At 42.4% G+C, this 23872-nt stretch overlaps 2 protein-coding genes across 11 annotated transcripts in view; both read left to right on the forward strand.

The window, feature by feature from the left end:
• OSBPL8 (oxysterol binding protein like 8) overlaps positions 1-18948 on the forward strand; it is a 114459-nt gene extending 95511 nt beyond the window's left edge. For all 10 annotated transcript variants that reach the window (XM_068162357.1, XM_068162359.1, XM_068162358.1 and 7 more), the window contains 13 exons: positions 866-1050; positions 1829-1910; positions 3137-3235; positions 4241-4337; positions 4880-4978; positions 6566-6663; positions 8017-8106; positions 8688-8824; positions 9185-9370; positions 12489-12576; positions 13882-13984; positions 14867-14972; positions 15217-18948. In XM_068162357.1, coding sequence (XP_068018458.1) covers positions 866-1050; positions 1829-1910; positions 3137-3235; positions 4241-4337; positions 4880-4978; positions 6566-6663; positions 8017-8106; positions 8688-8824; positions 9185-9370; positions 12489-12576; positions 13882-13984; positions 14867-14972; positions 15217-15352 — 1506 coding nt within the window. In that variant the 3' untranslated portion in view covers positions 15353-18948. The remainder of the gene's footprint in view (positions 1-865; positions 1051-1828; positions 1911-3136; positions 3236-4240; positions 4338-4879; positions 4979-6565; positions 6664-8016; positions 8107-8687; positions 8825-9184; positions 9371-12488; positions 12577-13881; positions 13985-14866; positions 14973-15216) is intronic.
• Positions 18949-19852: 904 nt separating this feature from the next.
• BBS10 (Bardet-Biedl syndrome 10) lies at positions 19853-23484 on the forward strand. The gene is made up of 2 exons (XM_068162435.1): positions 19853-20060; positions 20132-23484. Exons 1-2 carry the CDS (start codon positions 19876-19878, stop codon positions 22059-22061), a joined length of 2115 nt encoding a protein of 704 aa, XP_068018536.1. The 5' UTR covers positions 19853-19875; the 3' UTR covers positions 22062-23484.
• The last annotated feature ends 388 nt before the right edge of the window (positions 23485-23872 follow it).

The following is a 23872-nucleotide window of genomic DNA, read 5'->3' on the forward strand; positions in this document are numbered from 1 at the left end:
TGCCATTCCACTTCTGTAGGTTGTCTTATATATCAGCACAGACAAATAAGACAGGAACTTGTATGTTTTACTTGCTATAAAGCTACCAAAAACCTTAGTACTGGAAATGGAGATGAACTTTTCCCTGAGCTCCCAATTCTGCTCAAGTGCTAGCTATCAGAATTGTTTTCATAACTATGAGACCTAAAGTACGAAGTATTCCTTGCTTTCCGGTATTGTTGTGAGAAGGAGGAATAGTTTAGGAAAAGTCAGGAAGTTTAAATTGAGAAGTTCTTGATGATGCATTTTAGAACTGCTCTAGGAAGAGGGATGCTTTTCTTACCACCTTTGCTTTTGATTTCAGTAGCTGTAAGGAAGAGTATCTTGGACAGAAAGGAACATATTGGACTGGCACTGCTGGCTTTGCTCACTTGTCCCTAAGTAGGGATTTTATTTAGGGAAAACCACTAATACTGTTGACTGCTCAAGCCAGTGGAAAGCTTAAATAAGCCAACTTTTATGATGGGAAAAAGTTAGTTGGATGAATGAGCAGCCCTTTGTTGTACAAGTCCTGCATGTGGTAACACAGGTTAACGGATGTGATACCTAGGAAAGCGCTAAGGGAGGATTTCTGAACAGCGTTCTACCTCTGTTTGTTCTGAGTTAGAGCTGATGAAAACAAATGCAGTTTTTAATATTTCATTGAAGATGTATCATAAGTATATTTAGAGCAACTTCTTTTTTCTTCCATAGTTGCTTTAGCTTCTCCAAGTGATTGATTTCAATTACCCATTTTCTATGCACATGTCATTCTTGGAATGTGTTGGCCTGTCTTCTGAAGGATTATTTATTCTCCTTTCTGTAAGCAGTTTGTTGTTCATCCTAGGCAGGGGAGGCTGCTCAGACAGAAGTAGTGTCAGAAGAAAATAAAAGCCTGATCTGGACACTCCTGAAGCAAGTCCGGCCAGGAATGGACTTGTCCAAGGTTGTGCTACCTACATTTATCTTGGAACCTCGTTCTTTCCTGGACAAGCTGTCTGATTACTACTACCATGCAGACTTTCTGTCCGAGTGAGTCAATCCTATCTCTGGTTTTCAGTCTTTTTGTTGTTTTTTTTTTAAAACTAAAATGGGATAGCAGTGTATACTGAAACATTCAATCTAGTCTACTGAAAAAAACATTGTAGACCACTTAGATTTTGAATGTTTGTCTGATGATGTATCAGATATCCTTGTTCACAGAGAGCTGACTGCCTGCAAGCTCATATGGTACATCTTGAAGTCTGGCCCCTCTGAGTAATTTAAGAGCAATTGTGTTGCAGTTTTTTCTGGTTTAGCTTTCAGAGAATGTTTAGAAGAATCCTCAAAATGAGTTTCATTCTTTTTTCCCTAGGAGGCATATTAAAAATAGTCAACCAGTACTAGTTAACCTTTATAATACATTAAGTTCCATTCAGACTTGTAACTGCCTGCTCAAATGTAGCTAATAAACACAAGACTGTGAATGAAAATACTATTCAGCTCTTGAGTTCTGTGAGCAAGGCAGTTCTCTGAAGTAGCCTCTCATAAATGGAAGAACTTCAGTGGAGGTGGAACAGAATTTAATGTTACAAGGAAGAGACTCAATCATGGAAATAGCATTTCTGAATTTTTGTTGATTTACTTTTTCAGACAATTATTTGAAACCTTTGAATTTGATGCACTGTCAGGATGAAAGTTTTGCAGTACTGCAAATCATGAAACCTTGGTTTTAGTCAACTCCTAGGTTCAAGATACACCACAATTGTGGCTGTATTGTAATTGAAAGGTTACTGACATTTGATCTGTGTGTGGTCTGCTTTCTTCACAGAGCTGCTCTTGAAGAGAATGCTTACAACCGCATGAAAAAAGTAGTGAAATGGTATTTGTCAGGATTCTACAAAAAGCCAAAGGTGCCCTCTCATATTGTTTTTGTCTTGTGTCTAGTTTGAGGGCTTAGGGATGTGCTGTATAAGTTTTTCATTTGACAGTTCCTTGTAAAAATCTTTGTTAAAAGTATCTGTTCTGCCACTCTTAAAGGGAAGGTTATGTGTTATGTTTGCAATATTTGCACAAACTCATTATGGACCTTTCTTGCTCCTAGACATGCCTAAAATAGGCTGTGTCCATTTGGTTTCCTTGCAGCAGGAGTTGAACTAAACATTTTATTATAAAGTTGAGTCAGTTCTATTTCTACTGTTCTTTGCTGATAACATGCTGCAGTTGGAGGATTAATATTTCCACTACTTCATGTAGCTTTACACCTAGAACCTTTATGATCACTGGTGGGAAACAGTGTTGAAGGCAGAAAGTATCACCTAACTTCATATCTTGGTCTGTGTGGTGGGTTGAAATTTTCCCCCAGCATGAAATTGCCAGACCAGCTCAGTTAGCCAGTGAAGCTGTATTTACAAGCAAAACTACAATCTAATTATGAAATGCAATTAATATGTACAAAATATACATTATTTACATATATGTACAATTTATGAACAAGACAAGAAGCCCCTAGGACAAAACCAGCAGGCTACTAATAGCTTCCCCCTCTCGGTTCCTTTTCCTCCCCCTGTACACTGGACAAGAGAAAGAGCAGAGAGTTGCTGTTAGTATGTAACCACAAGAAGAAAGCATTCAAGGTCAGCAAAGCCAGCAGAAGCACAAGTTAGTATGTGCCAGAGTGAGGAAGCCAAAAAGTTAGTTTATAGAACTAAGTTTTACAGGAGACGTCTGTCCAGTGGGATTATTTAGACCTTATCATTATTTTCCCTTTTACACCCAATAGTAATTCATTTACTTTCTACTACTTTCTGTTTGAGGTCTGTGGAAAATTTTCTAAGAACAGCCACTCAGCCGCAACTGAGCTACAAAATACAATCCTCTGTTTTGTTTGTCATTATCTGTAGCCTGGAATAGTTGCAGCTGTATTAAATCTATGCTGATTTCCTTAGAATGAAGAACAGATTAACTGAGCATAGTTTTTCAAATGATGAAATCAAGTACAATGTACTTCAGCATGTTTATGATGATTGGTTTGGGTTGGGTTTTTTTTTGATGTGTGGTATTCAGTGACAGGGTGATTAAGTATTTGTGAGCTGTGTAGCTGCACTGTATGGTTACTGTCTGTCCCATTTCTGCTTAGGGGCTGAAAAAGCCGTACAACCCTATCCTTGGTGAGACTTTCCGCTGCATGTGGATTCATCCAAGGACCAACAGCAAGACATTTTACATTGCAGAACAGGTAGCTGCAATAACTGGAAAAGTATTTCTAAACAAAAAAGTAAACATGTTGCTTGTTGGCACTAACTGCACAATGTGATAGTTTCAGAAAAGGTACTTAACTGTATGAATAGTATCCTAAAAGCTTCCCTGGTAAGCATAGTTCAGTGTTTTTACTCCCTATTATTTGTGTCTCTCTAGAGACATGGTTCCAACATTTAACCTCATCAAGTTTAACAAAAGCAAGTATAGAGTCCTGCACCTGGGGAGGAATAACCCCAGGCACATTAGGGGTTGACTTGCTGGAAAACAGGACCTGGGAGTGCTGGTGGACAACAAGTTCACAATGAGCCAGCAATATGCCCTTGTGTCCAAGAAGGCCAGTGGTATTTGGGATGCATTAAGAAGAGTGTGGCCAGCAGGTCAAGGGAGGTTCTCTTTGCCCTCTACTCTGCCTGGTGAGGTCAGACCTGGAGTACTGTGTCCACTTCTGAATTTCCCACTTCAAAGGACAGGGAAGAGCCATGAGCATGATCAGGGGACTGGAACATCACTCATATGAGGATAGGCTGAGTGACCTGGGGCTCTTCAGCCTGGAAAAGAGAAGATTGGAAGGGGATCTTATAAATCCATGGAAATACCTAGAGGGTGGAGGCCAGGATGATGGGGCTGAGCTCATTTCAGTGGTAGTGATAGGACAAGGGGCAACAGGTACAAACTAGAACACAGGAGGTTTCACTTGAATTTAAGGAGAAACTTTACTTTGAGGGTGATGGAGGCCTAGGGCAGGCTGCACAGAGAGAATGTAGAGTCTTCTTCTCTGGAGACTTTCAAAGCCCTCCAGGACATGTTCCTGTGCAAGCTGATCTCAATCAGGAAGGCCTAGATGATATCCAACCCCTACTATTTAATGGTCCCTCTTCCTCCGGTGAAAGTATTCTGCCATTATTAGCTCAAGAGTTGTACTCCACTGCATGTTATTCTGTTATTTGTGTTTACCAGCTCTGTGTTTTTTTTTTCTCACCAGGTATCACATCATCCTCCAATATCTGCCTTCTATGTTAGCAACCGCAAGGATGGGTTTTGCCTTAGTGGTAGCATTCTGGCCAAATCAAAATTCTACGGTAAATAACAGGGTTTTTTTCTGTTGTACCTTCATTGAAGAGCATAGAGTCTGTGCAAATGAGGCTGTTAGGAGAATCAGGAATTTGATGATTGCGTCATCATTTCTTCACAAAGTTTTTGCTGCTGGGCTTTGGGGTTTTCATTTCTCTTTTTGTAGTATTTCAGTTTTTCATTGGGGACGCTGTGTTTTATAGTGGCTTCACTGGACAGCATGGTCTGCAATGCTAAATATATTGATGTTCTGAATCACTTAGTTCTTGGGAGATGTTGACTGCTGTCTTGCAGGGTCAGAGTGGAAGGAAGAAGTTCTTCACAGAAAGAGTGATTGGCCATTGGAATGGGCTGCCCAGGGAGGTGGTGGAGTCACTATCACTGGAGGTGTTTAAGAGGAGACTGGATGGGGCACTTGGTGCCGTGGTTTAGTTGATTAGATTGTGTTGGATGATAGGTTGGACTTGATGATCTCAAAGGTCTTTTCCAACCTGGTTAATTCTATTCTAGTCTATTCTATGCTAAATGTGATTTTCTGTCTTTGTTTCAGGGAATTCGTTGTCTGCCATACTGGATGGAGAAGGACGGCTAACATTCCTAAATAGGGGAGAAGATTATGTAATGACAATGCCATATGCTCATTGTAAAGGTAATGGGATTATGGTTTTTTTTCACTCTATAGATGGCAAAGTTAGGAGAAGAAAACTTCATTTTAAATAGTATACTACCTTGGATTCATAGTATCATAGTATCATTCAGGGTTGGAAGGGACTTGTCATCTAATAAGAGTGTTCTGAACGCTGACAGCATTGGTGGCTCTAGGCTTCCTTATATTAGGAGAAAAATGTATGTGTTATTTAAGCAATAATCTGCTCTTCAGCACAGAGGAAGATTTGTTTTTCATGAACAGTAAGAGCATGTATAGAGCTATCTGTCATTATATGGCAGTAATTTACTGTTTGAGTTGCTTTTTTTCCTTATTTAAAGAAAGTTTTGGGCTTTTCCAATATTGTTCCATTGTAAACATAAAAAGCAATGTGGCGTCTACACCTCCCTTGTGTGATTTGAATGTCAGTCATGACCATTTCGCTATGGGAAACAGGTCAGTAGTTTGTAAAGCTTTCTGAACAGTCAGAGGTAGTACAAAATACATTGCAGAACTGCTGACTTTTAGGCTGTTACTTGTAAAGGTTTATCTACCCATTCTCTGGGGAAATTCCCTTTCAGAAGCCTTATAGGCAGCAATTATAATATCTTTTTTTACTTTTAAGAAGTATGAAAATCAGTTAGCAGAATTCTCTAATGTGGCATTAATTCGGTAGGCTCTAATCTTTTTGTTGCTCATAGAAATTTTAATTTGGGGGTTTATGGCTCTCACTAAAATAATATTTAACAATTTTTAAAGTACTTAAGATCTATGCATTCAAATCAAACCAGAAGGGAGGAGAACTAGTGAGAGTAAAAGGTAGAAGGAGAATCGGCAGGGTGAAAAAACATGTTTGCACATGCATCCAGTGTATGTAAACTATATTCCATGTTTCAAACACTGGACTGCAGAGGGAAAGACAGTGGTCATGTACTTCCAAAAGTCTCTGGAGAAGTCATCAGCATTGTCTTCAGTTGCTTGTCCATGATTATCCTCATTTGTGATCTTACTGCTTCTGTTCAAGGGAAGTTTTCCTTTGCTCTCTTTGTTGTAGAGTTATTTTCCTGTATTAACATCAAAAGCTTCCCTCCTGCAATCATCTGCAGTAAGGCTAAACACCACTCCTACTCAGACCAGCAGTGTATGCTGCCAAAGACATGCCTTAAATATTTTTTTGTGCTCATCTGTAATTCACTTAAGATTGTTCTGTTTCTGTTTGGGTTGTCCTGTTGGCAGAAAGGTCATGCAGGTGGTGAGACACTAGAACAGGTTGCCCAGGGAGGTGGTTAAGCCTCATTCCTGGAGGTTTTTAAGGCCAGGCTGGATGTGGCTCTGAGCAACCTGATCTAGTGTGAGGTGCCCATGGCAGGGAGGTTGGAACTAGATGATCCTTGAGGTCCCTTCCAACCCCAAAATTCTATGATTACAAAAGGCCATCTGAAAAGATGATTCTTTTTCCTCTGACACAGACATGTCTGTTCCAAGAACTGTGCCCTAAGAATCTAGGTTTTTTCTCTTGTTCAGGTATAAACATTCATTTTATCTGTTTATTTCTGTATTGTGTTAATGTTTTTTTTTTCCCTCTTGCAGGAATTCTTTATGGCACAATGACTTTAGAGCTTGGGGGAACAGTCAACATCACCTGTGAGAAAACTGGCTACAGTGCAACAATTGAATTCAAACTCAAGGTCAGTAAATGCTGTGAATGAGCATAATGATGATTAGAGGAAAAAAATATGTATTAGATCATTTCTTAAATATGATTTGAATTAATATGGAATTATCTTTTTGGAAATGAGGAGTTTTCTTTTAACTGCTATATATCCAGCTGTGTTTATCGAGCAAATAGTGATTTTTAGGTCAGTTTAGTTTAGTTTGGGTTTTTTTGCCACTTAAAAAAATGAATTATTTTGCCCCTTCTTCCCTTACTGTATTCTTCTGGGTCCAAAGGTTTTGAGTGAAATTTACAGTGCTGCTCTCATCTCTGATGGTAACAGATGCAAATATATTGCTAGTTGTATGCATTTTAAGACCAACTTTAGTGGGGGAAAAGCAATGGTTTCTGACTTCTCCAGCAGTGTCAACAGTGTGTGTCTAGGAAAATGTAAGAACAGGAGAAGTGTTTGGTAACCCGATCATTGGTTCAGGTATGTTGTGTGGTGTTAAAAATACTCCCTGGCTATTTATAATTCTTTATAAGAGTTCAGGGACTTTTAAAACTCCTGGAGAGCTCTTGGAAGAGAATTCAGACCCAGGTTCCCCTCTTCAGTCCTGGGAAACTTAAATTGCTCATGAATAAAGATGGTGCCAAGGCAAACATTTATATTAGTGTGATGCCCTCTGCTAAGAAACAGTAAACTCTGGACTGTTCTTGGCAATTGAGCATGCTGTAGGAGCACCTCCCCACTCACAAAAGCTGAATGAAGGTTTCTAAACCTCTTGCTTGCACTTGTGAAAAACATGTTTGCCATCTTTGAGGCAGAAACAGACTTAAAAATGAACAAATAGTTGCTAAGAAGCATGCATGTAGAAAGGGAATATGTACTCGGTTGAAATTATAGAGGAAACATAAAACTTTGGAGGCTGTTGATTGATATTTTGCCACCTCAGACTATGGGATACATGTGCAGACTATCAAAAAGGCCAAGGAAAATGCCTGACAATCATTTGTTGGTGCTTGTGCAAAACCTAATCTCTAGTAACAAAAGAACCTTCGCAGTGAGGTGAAATTAGTGTAGCTAATGGCTATGTCCTCCAAGATACCAGTGTCACTGTTTTCTCCATTATTTTCCTTTTTCTTTCTCCATTTCTTAGGCAGTGCTTTTGCTCCACAAATCTTTTAGGAGATACAGCATGAAAGAACAACTTTCTGTAGTTTTGGACTCTCTTTGGGAATTAAATAGGCAAAAGTTCCAATATGAAAAGCCATCAAGGCTATTTACATCCCCTTTCATAAATTCACTTTTCCTTATAACTAAACACAAATGCAAAAATAATTTACTATCAAAAGAAACATGGATGCATTTCTTTTTGCTTTGCAGCCTTTTTTGGGTAACAATGACAGTGTTAACCAAATATCAGGGAAAATTAAGCTTGGCAAAGAAGTCCTGGCTATTTTGGAGGGTCACTGGGTAAGTAGCAAGTGATTACTTTATAAATTTTGGCTGATAGTTGAGACAGATGAAAACAGCACTGAGGTACAAATAAGACTCAAGTTAAAACAAACCAAAAAAAGGCTTTATTAAGTACAGCTGTCATAGAAAGTGTTTCTTTACAGTTCTCAAGAAAGTATAGAGTCAAGAGTGGTTTTTTCATCTGTTAAAAGGTGGAAAAGTGTATGTTTGAGTAGATCATGAGGAATATATGTTTCAGCTTCTGAAACTCTTTTAGTGCCTGTGTTAGTACTGTGAAGAATTGTTGTGACACCCGCATGGAATGTTTAAATCTGTTTCAATTCTGGTGAGATGGCACTGCTACTGCTGGGTTTTGGCCGTGGCAAAGGTTCCATTGTGTCTTTGTTCCAAGTTACAATTAGCACGGGGCGCAGAAATTGAAGTTTCAAGTTAGCATATTGAATTATTCTTAACTATGTTCATCCAAAAGAAAATAAATCTCCATTACCAAACAAAAATTTTAAAAAATATGCTAATTGCTCCCTTTTGTGTTGTCACTGAAATTATTACAATCAAGGTAACTGAATTATGTGTTACAGGACAGTGAAGTTACTATTAGTGAGAAGAAGACAGATGTTTCAGAGATATTCTGGAACCCAACATCTGATATCAAGCAGCATAGATTACCTAGATACACAGTGAAGTTTGAAGAACAAGATGACTTTGAGTCAGAGAAGTAAGTCCTTTTCAGAACCATGTGTAATAATTTTGACAAAACACAACTGATAATCCTCTCCAAATTATTAGTAAATTTGATGGTTTGAACACTGAACAAATAAGAAATAAAATATGGTTTCTGTCCTTCACATGTTTGCTGATACAGACTTGTAAAACAAGAAAGCAACTCTGTTAAATACAAGGTCACTATTTGCAGACCTTACAGTCATGGAGGTTCTTGGTGGAAACGTAGCAAAAGCTTATATTACAACATAGGAATATTCTATTAGAAGTGGATCCCTTTAATTATAGGCTAAGCAAAGACATTTTGGCAGTTGTCCCTGTCAAACAGATCGTAAGCATACCGTTCTTTTGTCAGGCTTTGGCAACAAGTGACAAAAGCAATAAATAATAAAGACCAAACAGAAGCTACTCAAGAGAAATATGTCCTGGAAGAAGCTCAGAGAAGGAGTGCCAAGGAGAGGAAGCTGAAGGGTGAAGAGTGGACGTGCAAACTGTTTGATCAGGATCCAGTCACGGGAGAGTGGCACTACAAATATGCTGAGTGAGTCTCGCAGTGTTTGCAACCAAACAGTTTGTTAAATACCTGGTAGTATCACTGAGCCTCTTGCTGCGGTTTCAGGACCAAATGGATATGTAGCTGATTTCAAACTGATGAGATGTGTAACACTACTTAATATTGCTGTTTGAAACTGAACTTGGGAGGGCTTTCACCAAAGAGAGGATGTTATTATGTCATGTTGAAAAGGCAGTGACTGGTAATACAGGAAACCATGTTTCATGTAACTGTGGCAGGGTTTTTTTCTTTTGTGGTTATATGCTTCAGCAACTCTGTGCTATGTTCTAATGTTTCTTTGGCATGGAACTTTGGGATGTGCTATGCTCCTTTTGTGACCTCTCAGGCTGACCAAAGCAACTCCACAAGCTTTCCCAAACTGGGAGGTATGGTACATATGGACATACCAACTGGAAATAAAAAACTCTGCTTGTTGCATTTTAGAACAACCCTGAGAATAGCAGTTTTACAGCACTGGTTAAGGAGCTCAGCTGTCAAGTACTCCCTGTGCACAGGCATTGTCTTTGAAGCCTTTGTATGATGATCTGGATCAGTAGATGAAGATGGAGCTGCAGGGATACATTTTGTTCTCACCTACCCTTGCAAAAGTGACCTTGAAGCTGAGCCCTTTGCTAGTGAAGGTTTTCACAGAATGCTTACGTTCTTCTGGCTCTTTTACAGTACCAAGAACCTTTAACCTTTCTGTACAAGGAAGGCAATATCGGGGCAGTGACCTATGTGTAGAGAAGAGCACAAGAATCCTTAATATTCCTTATGTCTCTAGCAGATTTGCAACTTGGAGGTTTCCTGGAATGAAACAGGGATTTTGTATATTTAGCAGTTCTCAAAAGATTTCTTCTGCATCTCTTTCCTTGGTTTCCTTTTAAGTCCATGCAGACTTTCACCACACAAAGCATCCTTCAGTAAGGAGTTCCCAAACTAGACTAAAAGCTCTATGATGCATCCTCTTGAAATTTCTAGTAATGGTGATGCCTCTTCCTGCTGGAAGAGTTGTGACAGTCCATCTGAACTGACTACCCATACTGCTGAACTCTGTCTAAAACCATCAGGAGAAGCCCTGCACTTAAAATCTGTTTGGTTTTAAAGCTGCAAGGGATAGTCTGTCTTGTTAATCGGGGTGTTTAGCTCTTGTTTCCTTGAGGCTTTGTGGTCCAAGGATGTGCCACAGAATTTTTACTACATTCTAGAAAGCAGTCTGTGCTGTAAACAGTCCTTGGAAGAAATTTCTGTCTCCTTTCACACATGGAATCCAGCTCACCACCTGGCCTACATAGAGAACAGTCTTTTATGCTTGCTGTGAAAAATGTGTTCAGCGGCCTGTGGCATTTAAGGTATCTGGATTATGGATTTAGGCATCTGGATTACAGATACAAAAGACCTCTGGTGGAGGAATGCCTAGTTCTTATCCAGTTACCTTAGATGACATTTAATTCAATTCAGATTAAGCTAAGATGTAAATGCAGGTCTATATTCACAACATCTGAAACAGCCACAAACATTTTTAAAGGCATCTAGGAGGAGATAAGAGGAAATCCAGGTTTAATCTACTCTCATTAAAGCTGTACATCATAACCACCTTCATGCAGCTGGCTCAAAGTTTCTATTCGGCACTCAGTGGAGACACCAGTCCTTGCCTTTGGCTGGTTGCTGTTCTCCCAGTGAGCTATGCATCTTTTGCCTTCAATTCTCTATCAACCTGTACTTGGAAAAACACTCTTGAAAAAATAAGAAAACTGTGCATAGTGCCTCTTGAAACCAGTCTGGATTACCATTACCCACTTTCAGATGAAAGGAAGTTTAAACTAACTGATTCTTAACCTCTTCTCCCTAGTTATCTTTTAGAAGAAAAAAAAGCAGTCCAAAATAATTATATTAAATCCTCTGGTTTCCCTGTAGTTCTAAAACAACAGCACTGCAGTAAGTAAAATAAGCAGAAAAATTCTTCACATTTCACAAATACATATCACTAGCCAGATAAGGAGTTGATCTGCTGGAGGGTAGAGAGGCTCTGCAGAGGGACCTCGACAGGCTGGACAGATGGGCAGAGTCCAATGGCATGAGATTGAACACATCAAAGTGCTGGGTTCTGCAGATTGGCCACAACAACCCCATGCAGAGCTACAGGCTGGGGTCAGAGTGGCTGGAGAGCAGCCCCGTAGAGAGAGACCTGGGGGTACTGGTTGATGGTAGGCTGAACATGAGCCTACAGTGTGCCCAGGCAGCCAAGAGGGCCAATGGCATCCTGGCCTGCATCAAGAACAGTGTGGCCAGCAGGAGCAGGGAGGTCATTCTGCCCCTGTACACTGCACTGGTTAGGCTGCACCTCGAGTACTGTGTCCAGTTCTGGGCCCCTCAGTTTAGGAAGAATGTTGACTTGCTGGAATGAGTCCAGAGAAGGGCAACGAAGTTGGTGAGGGGTTTGGAACACAAGCCCTATGAGGAGAGGCTGAGGGAGCTGGGGTTGCTTAGCCTGGAGAGGAGGAGACTCAGGGGTGAACTTATCACTCTCTACAACTACCTGAAGGGAGGTTGTAGACAGGCGGATGTTGGTCTCTTCTCCCAGGCAACCAGCACCAGAACAAGAGGACACAGTCTCAGGCTGCACCAGGGGGAGGTTTAGGTTGGATGTTAGGAAGAAGTTCTATACAGAAAGAGTGATTGCCCATTAGAATGGGCTGCCTGGGGAGGTGGTGAAGTCACCATCATTGGAGGTGTTCAGGAGGAGACTTGATGGGGTGCTTGGTGCCATGGGTTAGCTGTTTGGGTGGGTTGGATTGGTTGATGGGTTGGACACGATGATCTTGAAGGTCTCTTCCAACCTGGTTTATTATTCTATTATTCTGTTCTATTAACAATTAGTATTCCAGCTGGCTGAGGGTTTGACCTGCACATGAAGTTTATTTTTTGGCTGTCTTGGCCCTTCAGGTTAGAGCTGGGCTGGAGGTAAAAGATAAGATTGCTTGTTTTGTCTGATGTCTAAATAGGGAGAGTAAGCTTTAACCTATTCATAGAGTTGTTTCTGAGCAGGAAGACAGTTCATATTTAAATTGCTGTAGTATTAACCAACTATATTCACTTTGTCTAGTACCAGACCATGGGACCCTTTGAATGATATGATCCAATTTGAAAAAGATGGCACCATCCAAACAAAAGTTCGACATCGGACACCAATGGTATGTTCCAGTTCTCTTAATACATGCAGCAAGAGCCAGGGACTTGCACATTTTGCATTATGTGTTTAAAGGCCATCAAAGTATTGGAAATAATAGGAAATGACTACTGTTATCCTACAGAAATATAGCTTACCCAGACCGTAGCCTTTCACCTCTTTGATGTGTCCTAAGCAGCAGAGATGACTTGATTGAATGGGAATAGAAAATACACAGACTCATACACTGATCAGCAGGACAAAGGAGGTGATTCTCCCCCTCTACCCTGCTCTCAAGAGATCCCACCTGGAACACTGCAACTAGTTCTAGTGCTCCAAGATAAGAACGACATGGAGCTGCTTGATTGGGTCCAGAAGAGAGCCACGAAGATGATGAGAGGGCAGGATAACCTCCCCTATGGGAACAGACTGGGAGAGTTGGGGCTGTTCAGCCTGGAGGGAAAGAAGACTGTAGGGAGACCTTACTGCAGCCTTCCAGTACCTGAAGGAAGCCTACAAGAAAGCTGGAAAGGGACTTGTTACAAGACTTTGTAGTGATCTGATAAGAGGGAATGGATTGAAGCTTGAGGAGGGCAGATTTAGACTGGATATGAGGAAGAAAATCTTACAGTGAGAGTGCTGTAACAGGTTGCCCAGGGTGGTTGTGGATGCCCCTTCACTGGAGATGTTCAAGGCCAGGTTGGACGTGGCCTTGAGCAACCTGGTCTAGTGGAAGGTGTCCCTGCCTGTGGTAGAGAGGTTGGAACTGGATGATCTTCAAGCTTCCTTCCAACGTAAATCATTCTATCTATGAATTAAACTGTTGAGTTCATGGGAACTGTTCAGTTAAATGGAAGGATCTTAAGAGGACCTACAAGAAAGCTGGGGAGGGACTTTTTAGGGTGTCAGGTCACTGCCTGGGGCTAGGGGGAATGGAGCAAAAATAGAAATGGGTAGGTTCAGGTTGGATATTAGGAAAAATTGTTCCCCATGAGGGTGGTGAGACACTGAAACAGATTGCCCAGGGAGGTGGTAGAAGCCTCATCCCTGGAGGTTTTGAAGGCCAGGCTGGATGTGGCTGTGAGCAACCTGATGTAGTGTGAGGTTTCCCTGCCCATCGCAGGGGGTTGCAACTATAGATAATCCTTGTGGTCCCTTCCAACCCTGACAATTCAATGATTCTATACACAAACATCAGACTGCTTATCCATTTAAAAAGTTTAAATGGATTTGTATCAGATATTTGTACCTTTACCTATTACTATTAGAATGTGCTGGTTTGTTACAGTTCTGGTTCTCTGGAAGTAATTCCTAAGTTTATTGATTGCAGGTCAGTGTTCCAAAAATCAAACGAAAGCCAGCCAGTCAGACGAAAGGAGAGTGTGGTTTCTCATCCCCGGAGCCTGATAACCAGGATTCCTCTGGGAGTGAAGGTAGGACAAGGCACATTTGCATGCAGAAATAATAAATGTATGTGGCAATGAAGCAGAGCTCTGCAGTCAAGCATGCTGCTCTTATCTCAGTGATTGTGTGATGAAAGAATGTGTGCTGTAGTTCAGGGTTCTGCCCAGTGTGAAGCAAACAAACGCAGCAGAATGGCTCTTGGGTTTAATTGCAAACTTTCCTGTTCTTTTAAACATCAGTATGTAGTGTAGGTAGGCTTAAGTGCTGCACACATTTAGCCTCTGGGGGGAAAAAAAACAAAGTTGGCCAACATTTATTTTTTTTTTTATTTCTTAAAACAAGATTGTTTTAATTTGCAGATCAGTATGTAGCCAGAGGCCAGATTTGTTGTTGTTGATTTAAATAGAAAAGAGAAGACTGAGGGAGGATTTAATAAAAGTTTATCTGAGGGCTGAGACTGAAGGGACAGGCTCTACTCACTTGCACCCTGTGAATAGGACAAGGGGCAATGGGTAAAAACTCCAGCACAGGAGGTTCCACCTCAACATGAGTCTCTGGAGACTTTCAGGCCCCATCTGGATGCATTCCTGTGTGACCTGTGCTAGATTCTATGGTCCTGCTCTGGCAGGAGGGTTGGACTCGATCTTTGAAGGTCCCTTCCCCCCGCTAACATCCTGTGATCCTGTGATTAATGCTTGCAGAAATAAGCCAATACAGGGAATACTGTAAGATATTTCAAGCACTTAACTTGCTGTCCTTCTGTGCTATAGTTGACTCTGAAATAGTTTCCAGTGGAAACTGTTAGAAAACTTTCTCCTCAGTTTTGCAACCAGTTCCATTTGTTATTAGTATTTTATTCCTTTTTTGCCTTGGTCACTTCTGTGATTACATCTGTTTTTTTCATCTTCTAGCACAACTTCTGAAGCATAACACAAGAATAAGGAAAAAAGGAGCAGACCTTGGTGAACTGCAAAGTGCCATTGAATCTATAAAGGAAACACAAGAAGACATTAAGAGGTAGTACTAACCAAAATGCTTTAAAATGGTTTAGAGAATGATAATTTTCTGCTTTTTGTTCTTGGAGGCTAATATGTATCCTTGAACCTTGATGTCTTTTAACTATTCGTTTTCCCAAATGGTGATTGCTTATTGATGTTTCATAATTTTCTTTCAAGACTGTCTTCTGCAGAGAGACTTAACATACTAGGAAATGCAAATTGTCTGGACACTAATCCACAGAGCATTCTCTTTTCTCTTACAGGGACATTATGGCTCTACGGAATAGAGTCACTTCTAATTCACCACCCACAGACTACCATTTCTTGCAGTTCAAGCACTATGTCTTCATTTTACTGGTGCTTCTGCTACAGCTTATCGTTAACTTCTTGTTCAAATAGAGTGTGAACAAGGGCCTTCTGAACTGGAATGATCAAACTGTTACTGGGGACCATATTTGAAGTTGGACTTTAAATGATGCAATATTATCTAAAAGAGCCCTGTAGCAACAACTTACAGAACTTTGCCTCAGTGTCCATGGTTCAGAATCATATTCCTGTCTACCCAGTTGAAGGAAGAATCATGTAAGTGCCAGTATGCTCTTGTCCTGGTGTGTGCCTCTGTCTTGCAGACATATGACATCAGCCTTGTGTTTTTTATTACATCATAAGCTGTACTGATGAATCTTTACCATGGAATAGATGAACCTAAGCATTCAGAGGTCAGACCCTGTAGGTAGGATGTGATTCCTGTTACAGTAGCATGATAAATGAGCACACTTTGTTACATTGAAACTTACCATTTTTGTAACAAAGGAACTTTTGAAGTAGCCAACAGTTTTTGTAAATGGTATTGGGTGTTTGGAAGTAAAGTTTTGTTTAAGGTCAGACAAATACCTTACGATACAAAGGTCATAAGTATTGGGAATTGGCAAGTAAAAAGCCTGAAGTCTCTGGGAAGTCTACAATGTAACATCCTTGTTTCATTTTGGAAGTATGAGGTTTTTATCCTGAATTACTTGTAAGTCATGGCTTGTAAGCCAGCACTTTTATCTCTCTAGTTTTAAAACTTCAGATTCTTCACAAAAACATTCCTGCATCTACTGTACAGAGCATGTTTGTAGTAGTCCAGCACCTGAGAAGGTGCTGTCTTGGTCCACTCTCAAGAATCGCAAACGTCAAGGGATTTAGGCTATGTTTGGAAGCCTTGATAAATCCACAGTTGTGCATTTACATGTGTGTGAACTTGTCTCACAGTAAGCAGACAAACTGCTGATGCCAGGACTCTTATTTTTGAAACAGAATGTCTTGAAGATGCAAAGGTGTGCTTAGTATGTCACTCATGTTGAACCTCCCACAAGGTAGACAACATAGAACGGAATTCAGGCACCATCCTAAGTTCACCTTCAAGGAAAAGCATTTGTGTTTGCAAGGGGAAAGTCTTTGGAAACTGGGACAGCTAACAACATGTCAAAACAAGTGGGGGTGAAACTCTTAAGTCTCTGTTAAATTCCTCCTCACTGCAGTGTATACTACTTAACAAAACACACAGATACACCTATTCATTATGCTGTAGCCATACGAGTTACCATGAAGCCTAAGTTTCTGTTTCAAGACAGGGTTTCTAATGTTTTGGTTTGAAGAATGTATGCATGTATCGAACTTGTACAAGTCCAACAAAAACAAACAAAAAGTGCCAGAGTTTATCTGGTGAATATTTAGTCAGGTGTACCCCAAAAAAGGGGCTGTAGTACACTCAATCACCCAGACAGGACAACAGCATGATGAGCAGCTGCACACCACAGAGGGCAGCCAGCTTCGTTTTCAGAAGATTCTGACCAGCAGAACAGTTCTGAGGTCAGGTGTAGCTTTTTGCCATGGCTCATCTACTCCTCTGACTCTCCAGGTGATCTGTCTTCTGTTCTGCATCAATCTCACCAGTATTTAGTGAAAACACTTGTTGTTTGTTGGTCTAGCTCATGTATTCCTGTGGCTGATACCTTCATGCACCTCCCCTTCTCTTTTACCTTTCTTCTTTGGGCCTCAGCAATGTATATGTTTATTACTTAAAGCAATCACCTTCAACTTCTTACAGCTTCCTATTAACCTAGCTTGGTCTTGAATAATTTTCTGGAATGAGTACCTTAACTACAGTTATCTTGTACGTGTGGGCAAGACCAATTTGATTGGACTTCTACTGTGTCTATAGTGATGAGGTAAAATTTGTGGAAGTCCCTGTGGGGAAGAAAAATCCCCAAGTCTCTAAACAGAAACTGAAGTTATTACTGATGTATAAAATGGCATAAAGAGAGCAGAATCTTAGAGCATTAATGTTCTCAGCCTGATATTTGGCCATTCATTATCACATTCAGATGTCAAGGCTTCACCTGTCTTAAGATCCATTACAAGCCTTTAAACATACTCTGTACATGACAGTAACCCAAGAGAAAATGAGTGATAATTTGGGCAATAACTTCAATCAGCTAAATTGGCGGTGCTGAAACTCTTGACTATCAGTTACAAACTTTTGTCTTCCTTATAGGTAGATGTAAATGTCCTTCCACCCTTTAATGTTGGGTTTGTTTTGTTTTGTTTTGTTTTGTATCACTTCAAGGTCAGTTCCTAACACAGTCTGCATGTATTTTTACACAGACTGCATAGCAGTCACTGTGGGTTTGATCCAGCCAGCTCCCTGGCAGCATAGTGTTGGACCATGTCAGACTAGACAGATATTCCCTACCCAAAAGTCATGCTCAGCTCAAGACAAGTAGAAAACTTGACTAGAGCAAGACAAGATGCTTGTGCTTATTTTCCTTTTCAAGTCACATTCTCAAGTTCAATTCAGTTGTAAAAGTGGGTCTAGTGATGGTCTGGGAAGGTGAAGGATATATGATAAAGCTTTCTGAAATGTAAAATTGCTGAATTCTGCTATGAGTGTATGATTGGATAACTTAAACTCTGACAAGTACATTGGAAACTTTTGTAATTCCTATTTTGCTGGGTTTTGGATGCCATTCCTTCATGGGAAGAGGACAAAGAAATACCTTGCCTGGTTTTTACAGTACAGCTGGCCATGGGCATGTATGAAGCCTTTTCTTTAGTGCATTACCAGTGTCCTATCTAACCACAATGTGTTAGCTGATCTTGAATATTATGAGCTCTGCACATAGCTACAAAAATTTATTGTACAGTTTACAGATGTTTGAGGGCTGTGGCCTCCTGGTTTTTAAAGTTCAAAACAGCACTTGTTTTCACATTTGATTTGAAATCTTTATTTGTTGTTCTTGTACAGGAAGTATTTTCAGAATTTGTTGCCATGTGTTTTCATTGGTTTGTTTTGTTGCTTTTTGGTTTGCTTGTTTGTTTTCAAATGCACTCGAAGCCTTTAATTTGCCATTTGCCTAGGTGACCTAAGGTGAGAAAAATGAAATATGCCATGTGAAATATAACAGGTGTCGGTTCCAGCAGTGCATACTTCTTGCATTTCATGTGGTGATGCATTTGACAGAGTTGACATTACTTAATGAGGGAAACTCTCAAATTATTTGAAAGGTTGTCCCATAAAATGTCATGATGGTGGTTTCCTCTTTTTTTTGTTGTTTTGTTTTGTTTTGCTGCCATCCTGTGCCTTTGGTTGTTTGGTTTGGTTTGTTTGGGGTTTTTTTGCTAGGCTGGTGTTTATGTATAGTTTCTTAAAGGATGTTACATCACCACTGTAAATAACGTAACTAGGATTCTACACATCTGTAAGTTTTGCTATTTCAAGGGTATCCTCAAATCAGAAAACTGAGCAGATGAATTCAAGTATTGGAAACAGTGCCTTCTTGATGGGTTTCTTGCTCTTCTGAGACATGTAAAGATTTGTCGAGTTTGTGCCATACGTAACATCTGACCTTTGTGAGGGCTTTTGTGTTTGAAAATTCATGTTCCTGCTTTGTCAGACTCGGGGCGGGGGGGGGAACAACTATTAAAACACATTAAATTATTCCCTCTTCTGGCTGGTGTGGCATGAGTGGAGTATTTCTGGTGTTTGGTACAATGCAGCTGCAATGCTTTGTGGTATTACACAAATAGCCATAACAAAACAGTAAATTCATAGACAGATTATTTCATCTTTTTCTCCATCCTCACCCAGTTTCATAGTTACCTTAAAGACGGCAGGAGCCTGCCCCCATGTCACTGCCCTCTGCCAAGGGGCAAGGAGCAAGTACTTGCCCACGTGGCCAAGAAAGCCATTGCTGTCTACAACTACCTGAAAGGAGGTTGTAGAGAGGGCTGGTGCTGGTCTCTTCTCCCAGGTAATTAGTGATAGAACAAGATGAAATGGCCTCAAACTGTGACTGGGTAGGTTTAGACTGGACCATAGGAAGTTCTTCCCAGCAGGACTGATGAGGTATTGGAATGTGCTGCCTAGGGAGGTGGTGAAGTTACCAACCCTCAGTACGGTTAAGGTGGTTTGGATGTGGTGCTTGGGGATATGGTTTAGGGGTGAACCTTGCAGAGCAGGATTCTGGATTGGACTTCGAGATCCTGAAGCTCTTCCAACATCAATGTTTCTGTGGTTCTGCCACTAAGCTGTGGCACTCACCGCCTCTGCCTCGGGCATTTGCTTCATCAAGCGAGAACACGGAGCCTGCCTTCCTCGATCGGATTCTGCTCGGTTGCCGCCAGGCGTGACCCCTGCTCACCCCTTGTTTATGGGATTTGAATTGTCACGGAGCCCCACTCAAGCCACCTCGCCCCTCCGCGGCCTTTGGCTCCTCCCTCCGCCCCATCCCCGCTCCTTGCCGGCTCTCGCTGCCCGCGTCCCGGGCTCCCCTTCGCAGCCCCCGCGCATGCGCCCTCGCCACCAGCCCTCGGCCCGGTCCGTGCTTCCGTGTGTACTGCGAGGGAGCAGCGGCGGTTGCCGCGGCACAGTGGCCGGCATGGCGCGGCGGCTGCAGCTGGGCCGGTTGGAGCAGGAGGCGGCGGCCCTGGCGGGCGCGGTGCACGGCGCCCTGGGGCCGCGGGGCGGGCGGGCGCTGCTGGTGCGGCCCTCTGGCGAAGCGCTGCTGACGCGGGATGGGCAGCTTCTGTTGCAAGCGCTCAGCCTGGCGCCGCCCACGGCCAGGTACCGCGACGGACCGGGGCGGGCCGGATGGGGCGAGGCGCGGTTCCGGCTAACCGTGTTTGTGCCTGCAGGGTGATGGCGGCCTCTGCCTGCAGCCACCGCGCCGCGACGGGGGACGGCGCCAAGACGTTCGTGGTGCTGCTCGTCGGCGTGCTGGGCGCCCTGCGGACTGCTGGCGGGGGCGGCCTGAGGCGGGCGCTGCGGCCCTTCGAGGCGCGGGTGCTGGAGCGGGCCGTGGCGCAGGGCCTGCGCCGCCACCTTACGTCGGCTCTGCCGGGGTGGGAGGCTGAGGCGGGCCCCCTAGAGGCGCTGGTGGAGGCCTACCTGGCAGGCCGGCTGGGGCCCGGCGAGCGGCGGCAACTGGCGCGGCTGAGTTGCGAGTACGTTCGCCGCTGCGCCCCGGCTACTGCTCCGCGGCCGCAAGTGTTAAGCCTCCTGAGCAGCCGCTTCGCGGAACTGCACGCCCCGGTGGTCGGCCTTCCCGCCGCGGCCTCCAGGGTCTTGCCCGGGCTCGTTCTTCGCAGGGACTTTGCGACCTACTGCCCGGCAGGAGGGGATCTGCGGGCTGTGCTCGTCACCGAGGCCCTCCGGCCTGCCCTTTCCGTCTCCGGTGTCGAGTTTGTTGTAGACTCCGAGGGTCAGTATCAGGCCTCCCAGTGCTGGATCACAAGGAGGACGGAAGCTGTAATGAAACACTTGCATAGCAACAACATTAAGCTGCTACTGTCTAGCGTGAAGCAAGAGGAAGTAGTTATCTACTATGCAAAATTATATGGTATGTCTGTGGTAGAGTGTTTATCGTCAGAAGAAATGGCTCTTATTTCTGAAATCACAGGAGTCTCACCTTACACACCTTCTAGTGATAACCTATGCAGAGAAATCACTGAAACCACAGTGGTAACATTTTGCCAGCCCTTGCTTCTTGGCTCAAAGAGATGGGTTCACATTGGCTTGGTCAGTGTGTGTGGCTTTCAGCCCCACTGCCTAATTCTGTGTGGGCCAGTTGATGGTGTTACTGAGCAGCATGCTGCTGCTTTACAAGGGGCATTTACAATGCTGCAGCAGCTCTTTAAAACAGTTGATCAGAGAGAGGAATGCGAAGCAGAAGGTGAAATCCAGAATGAAGCCTTGGGAGTTAGCATTTGGCATTCTTCAGCTATTCAGAAGCAACTTGTAATCCAAAATACTTCTTGTAACAGTAATCAGATTTCTGAATATCAAGTGAAAGCGCACAGGGATGAAACAGAGACACAAATTGTAGACCCTGATTTGCAGGGAAGTGGAAATCTAACCTGTGTTCAAACAGATTTGCAAATGCCTTCAAGTCCCATGTCACACATCAAAGAAGTCAATGTTGCCACTGAAGCAGATGGCTCTTCAATAGAGGTACAGAAACTACCTGCCAGGTGGGAGCATCCCATGCAGGATTCACTTTTGGACAGTACAAAGGACTGCAGAGCTCCTGTCTTAGCAGCCCACAATGCTAATAGAGTCACTGCTTGTGAACACCTGAGTGTTGGCAGAGGTCTAGAGAAAACAGGTCACGACGTAGTTGCATTTAAAACTGGAAGGAGTTGTGTGAGTGTTCTGCAGAATCGTTCCAATTCCCTCATAGAAGCAGGATCAGTTTTGCCAGTAGGAGGCTACTTTGAAATCCTGTTACATTATTATATTCAGTACTATGCAAAACAGCTTCAGCAATCAGAGCTAACTATCATATCTAACGTAGTTGCTGAGGCTTTGCTAAGTATTCCCAAATCCCTGTACAGGACAGCAGAACAAAACAGCTTCACCAAATTCTATCTCAAAACCATGAATGCACTTAAAAATAATCAGCCATTGTCTGTGAGTGAAAAAGGTCTAGAATCAGTGTATTGCAAATACCAGTTAGTCCTTTCAGTTCTTCACTGTGTTGCAGAGCTTCTCTCCATAGATTTAATAATTGGTATTAAGCGGCCACAGCAAAAGGTGGAGGATTATGACTCAGGAGATGACTCCTGAAATTATTAATAAAGAACGCTTTTGATCGTGTGTTTCCCTGTGTCTTCCTGTCAAATACACGTGTCTCAAAAATTCACTGCTACAAACTAAAAGAAGTGCAGTGCTGCAAGCTAGAAGGTCTCTTTTGAGGCCCAGAGACCTAATGTGCTTCTTTCCTCTTAGAAGAAAAGGAATAAAAAGGTGAGTTTCCAAGGGTAGACTATGCCTCTTTCGGCAGTTTCAGTAGTTTTGCGAGTTAGAGGTGATTGATTTTCCTGGCATATTGAAAGTTGGCAGTGCGGCTTGAGCCACTGAACTTGCATGTTGTAAGCAAAGGAGCGTTTTAACCTTCATAATAGGCTAGAGTCAATCTTGACTTTAAAGTACTTCATACATATTCTCATTTTGAATGCAACAGGGGAAATAGAGCTGTTGCTGGCCTGTTCAGTGCTGGGGCAGACAGTGCTGGAGTTGTATATGCCAGTGAAGAATTTTCTCATCTGATGGGAGATGGCAGCATTTTTATCCTCCATGGAGTTCAGTCTAGCTAGGAGAGTTCTGGGTGATTTCATAGCATGCCTGGGTAGCACTTGCTCTCAACAGAGTAACCTATGTGACATTAGTATGTTAAGTATTCTGGGCTGAGTTGTGCTGCTGCTGTAAAAAGTTGTATAATCCATGGGAAAAGGTATGAACGCTGCTGCTTGTGAAAAACCTGAGGTGATTTTTGAGTTCAGACTTTAACCATTGGGATTTTATTCTCGGGGAGTAGGGTGTCATTTGGCTTGTGTTTTTGTTTTCTTCCTTTTCTTCCACAGCCACTCTGCTCCTCCTACTCCCTGCCCTGGATTTTTGCCCTACTAAGATTTGTTTTCAGTTCAATATCACTTGGATGTCAATAAACCCCCTTGCTGTTGAGTCTTAAAAACTGCAAGTTTGGTGGGGGAGGTGTTTGAGTAACTGAGCAGCTGCAGCTGATAAGGGTATCACAGCGGTTCTCCATGTGCCATTGATGGTATTGCATAATACCTGCAATAACTGGATTTTTTTTATTATTATTTCTAAATCTGACATGACGTAAAATTCAGTGAGGATATTTAAATGCATGAACCATCTTTATCTGCTGTGCCCGAGGTCATTACAACTGGAACTGAATGTAGTTGCCCCACCCCCCAATTAATGATTGCTGGTGCTTCCCCCTTTTCAGTTGAGAAAATTCAGCAGCATGTTTCAGGCCTTTTGTTCTTAGTAGCATAAAATACTTCAGTAATGACTTTTGCCTGCCATACATTTTTACAGATGTCTACAATAGAAAACCAGCAAAACTCAGTGTTCAGGAGAGTGTTTAGTCAACACCCCCCCCTTTTTTTTTTCTTTTTTTCTTTTGAGAATAATTTTTGATGGATGCAGGATTAGGAGAGAATTGAACATGGAGGAGAGGAAATAAAATCACCTTCTTGATGTTATCATATGCTTTCAGTAGCTGCTTAATGTGACAGGTCCAGACTGAGCAAAGAGAAATCTCTGTGTGGAAGAGCCGATGTTTCAGAGCCATGTGCCCTTCTTGCCCCAGGGACCTCGGGTCTGCTGCCAAGCTCCCACGAGCCCTGGCACTTCAGCAGACGCTTGGGTTCTGTGTTTTAGTGAGACAGTTTTGCCCTTGTGCCAGGTTCTGGATGCTCTGGTAAAGTGCTGACCAGCTTGCTGGCCAAAGAGTAACGGTTTGCTCTGGGGTAGTGCAGCAAATGCAGCACAGAACCTGTGAGGCCTGGATGCACAGCCTTCGATCACATCCTGGACTGCATCAAGAGAAGTGTGGCCAGCAGGTTGAG

Source organism: Melanerpes formicivorus, unplaced genomic scaffold (assembly GCF_026170545.1).
Source record: "Melanerpes formicivorus ecotype bairdi unplaced genomic scaffold, bMelFor1.0.p_v2 SCAF_64, whole genome shotgun sequence".
NCBI lineage: Eukaryota > Metazoa > Chordata > Aves > Piciformes > Picidae > Melanerpes > Melanerpes formicivorus.